We start from the raw sequence: 2799 nt of genomic DNA, 5'->3' as shown, positions 1-2799 counted from the left end.
GATCACGCTTCTGCATTCTAACCTGGGTGACAGCAGGACTCTGTCTTAACAGAAAAAAAAGATCTGAGCTCATACCCAGTCTTTGCCAACCTCTAACTGTGTATTTCAGTATTTCATATCCATGATGTAACCTTACCTTACCACAGTGTCCTCATGGGTAAAAGGGAGTGATAGTATCAACCAATGCATCTGCCCTTTGACAAGCTCTTCAGATGATTCTAAAGCAAGTCAAAGTTTGGGAGCCATTGCTCTGGAAGACAGATTGCCTGACTTCATTCTCATCTTTTGGTTTATTTGAAGGCATGGGATAATTCTGATTGAAAAGCCACATCCAACCTGGCCAACATGGTGAAACCCCATCTCTACTAAAAAATACAAATATCAGCCAGGCGTGGCAGCTCACACCTGTAATCCCAGCACTTTGGGAGGCCAAGTGGGCAAATCACGAGGTCAGGAGTTCAAGACCAGCCTGGCCAACCTGGAGAAACCCTGTCTCTACTAAAAATACAAAAAATTAGCTGGGCATAGCAGTAGGCACCTGTAATCCCAGTTACCTGGGAGGCTGAGGCAGGAGAATCGCTTGAACCCAGGAGGTGGAGGTTGCAGTGAGCTGAGATGGCTCCACTGTACTCCAGCCCAGGTGACAGAGTGAAACTTCATCTACACACACACACACACACACACACACACACACACAAAACAACAACAACAAGAAAAGCATAGTACCTCATAGGTAGTTTTCCAATCTCCACTCTCAAGTAGGCCCCGGTGTCTGTTGTTCACTCCCTTGTGTCTATGTGAAATCAGTATTTAGCTCCCTCATATAAGTGAAAAAATGAAGTATTTGGTTTTTCTGTTCCTGCGTTAGTTTACTTAGGATAATGGCCTCTGGCTCCATCCATATTTCTGCAAAGGACATGATCTCATTCCTTTTTTTATGGCTGTCTAGTATTCCAAGGCATGGTGTATATGTACGACATTTTTTTTTTTTTGAGACAGAGTTTCGCTCTTGTCACCTAGGGTGGAATGCAGTGGTACAGTCTTGGCTCACTGCAACCTCTGCCTCTTGGGTTCAAGCGATTTTCCTGCCTCAGCCTCCCAAGTAGCTGGGATTACAGGTGTGCACCACCATGCGCGGCTACTTTTTATATTTTTGTTTTGTTTTTTGAGATGGAATCTTGCTCTGTCACCCAGGCTGGAGTGCAGTGGTGTGATTTCGGCTCACTGCAACCTCCACCTCCTGGGTTCAAGCGATTCTCCTGCCTTAGCCTCCCGAGTGGCTGGGATTATAGGTGTGCACTACCAAGCCTGGCTAATTTTTGTATTTTTAGTAGAGACAGCATTTTGCCATGTTGGTCAGGCTGGTCTTGAATCCCTAATCTCCACCTGAGGCAGGTGGATCACAAGGTCAGGAGTTCAAGACTAGCCAACATAGTGAAAACTGTCCCTACTAAAAATACAAAAATTAGCAGGGCATGGTGGTACATACCTGTAATCCAAGCTACTCAGGAGACTGAGGCAGAAGAATCGCTTGAACACAGGAGGTGGAGGTTGCAATGAGCTGAGATGGTGGCACTGCACTTCACCCTGGCAACAGAGCAAGACTCTATCTCAGAGAAAAAAATAAAAAAAATATTTTGCATTTCTGTCATGCTCCCCAGTGACGCCACTGCAGCTGCTGCTTCTCACATGTTATCTTTTCCATCAGATTCATCATCAACAGCATGGAAGCTAGAAACCAAACATCTGTTTCAGAATTCCTTCTCCTGGGACTAATAGAGGATCTAGAACTGCAGCCCATCCTCTTCAGCCTGTTCCTGTCCATGTACCTGGTCTCCATCCTGGGGAACCTGCTCATCCTCCTGGCTGTCGTCTCTGACTCCCACCTCCACACCCCCATGTACTTCTTCCTTTCTAGTCTCTCCTTTTCTGACATTTGTTTGTGCCTCACCCAGATCTGCTTTGTCCTGCTTTTTGCTGGCTTGGAAAACTGTCTTCTTGCAGCAATGGCCTACGACCGCTGTGTGGCCATTTGCCACCCCCTTAGATACATGGTCATCATGAACCCCTGCGTCTGCAGCCTGCTGATTCTTCTCTCTCTGTTGACCAGCATTGTGAACGCCCTTCTTCTCAGCCTGATGGTGTTGAGGCTCTCCTTCTGCGCAGACCTGGAAATCCCGCTCTTGTTCTGTGAACTGGCTCATGTCATCCAACTTGCCTGTTCTGACACCCTCATCAATAACATCCTGATATATTTTGCAGCTTGCATATTTGGTGGTGGTCCTCTGTCTGGAATCATTTTCTCTTACACTCAAATCACCTCCTTTGTTTTGAGAATGCCTTCAGCACGTGGAAAGTATAAAGCCTTTTCCACCTGTGGGTCTCACCTCTCCATGGTGCTCTTGTTCTATGGGACAGGTTTGGGGGTGTATCTTAGTTCTGCAGTTATTGACTCACCTAGGAAGACTGCGGTGGCGTCAGTGATGTATTCTGTGGTTCCTCAAATGGTGAACCCCTTTATCTATAGTCTGAGGAATAAGGACGTGAAGGAAACCTTGAGGAAGTTCATGGGGAGGATGCCTTCTCTTCTGTAGTGTGCCATTTGCTTTGGATTTGGGTTTCTAGAGTAAGTCAAAGTGACAGGATTCCTGGTGAGCTACAATGCCCGACTCTTTCTTTCTTCCTTCCTTTCTTTTATTCCTTCCTTCCTTGTTTTCTTGCTTTCTTTCTTTCTTCCTTCCCTTCCTTCCTTCTTTATTTTATTTTCCTTTCTTTCAACAGAGTCTCACTCTGTCACCC

The 2799-nt window shown here is 46.0% G+C and overlaps 1 protein-coding gene across 1 annotated transcript; it reads left to right on the top strand.

Moving 5' to 3' along the window:
* Positions 1-1724: 1724 nt before the first annotated feature.
* On the top strand, positions 1725-2594 carry LOC100403532 (olfactory receptor 7G2). The gene has a single exon (XM_008987239.5). It carries the CDS (start codon positions 1725-1727, stop codon positions 2592-2594), a length of 870 nt encoding a protein of 289 aa, XP_008985487.4.
* Positions 2595-2799: the final 205 nt, after the last annotated feature.

This window comes from Callithrix jacchus, chromosome 22 (genome assembly GCF_049354715.1).
Source record: "Callithrix jacchus isolate 240 chromosome 22, calJac240_pri, whole genome shotgun sequence".
NCBI classification, from domain to species: domain Eukaryota; kingdom Metazoa; phylum Chordata; class Mammalia; order Primates; family Cebidae; genus Callithrix; species Callithrix jacchus.
This window is presented reverse-complemented; position numbering and strand designations above follow the sequence as displayed.

Bases quoted from the DNA above. Each gene is read 5' to 3' on its own strand.
- LOC100403532 (XM_008987239.5), top strand. From the start codon at position 1,725: ATGGAAGCTAGAAACCAAACATCTGTTTCAGAATTCCTTCTCCTGGGA.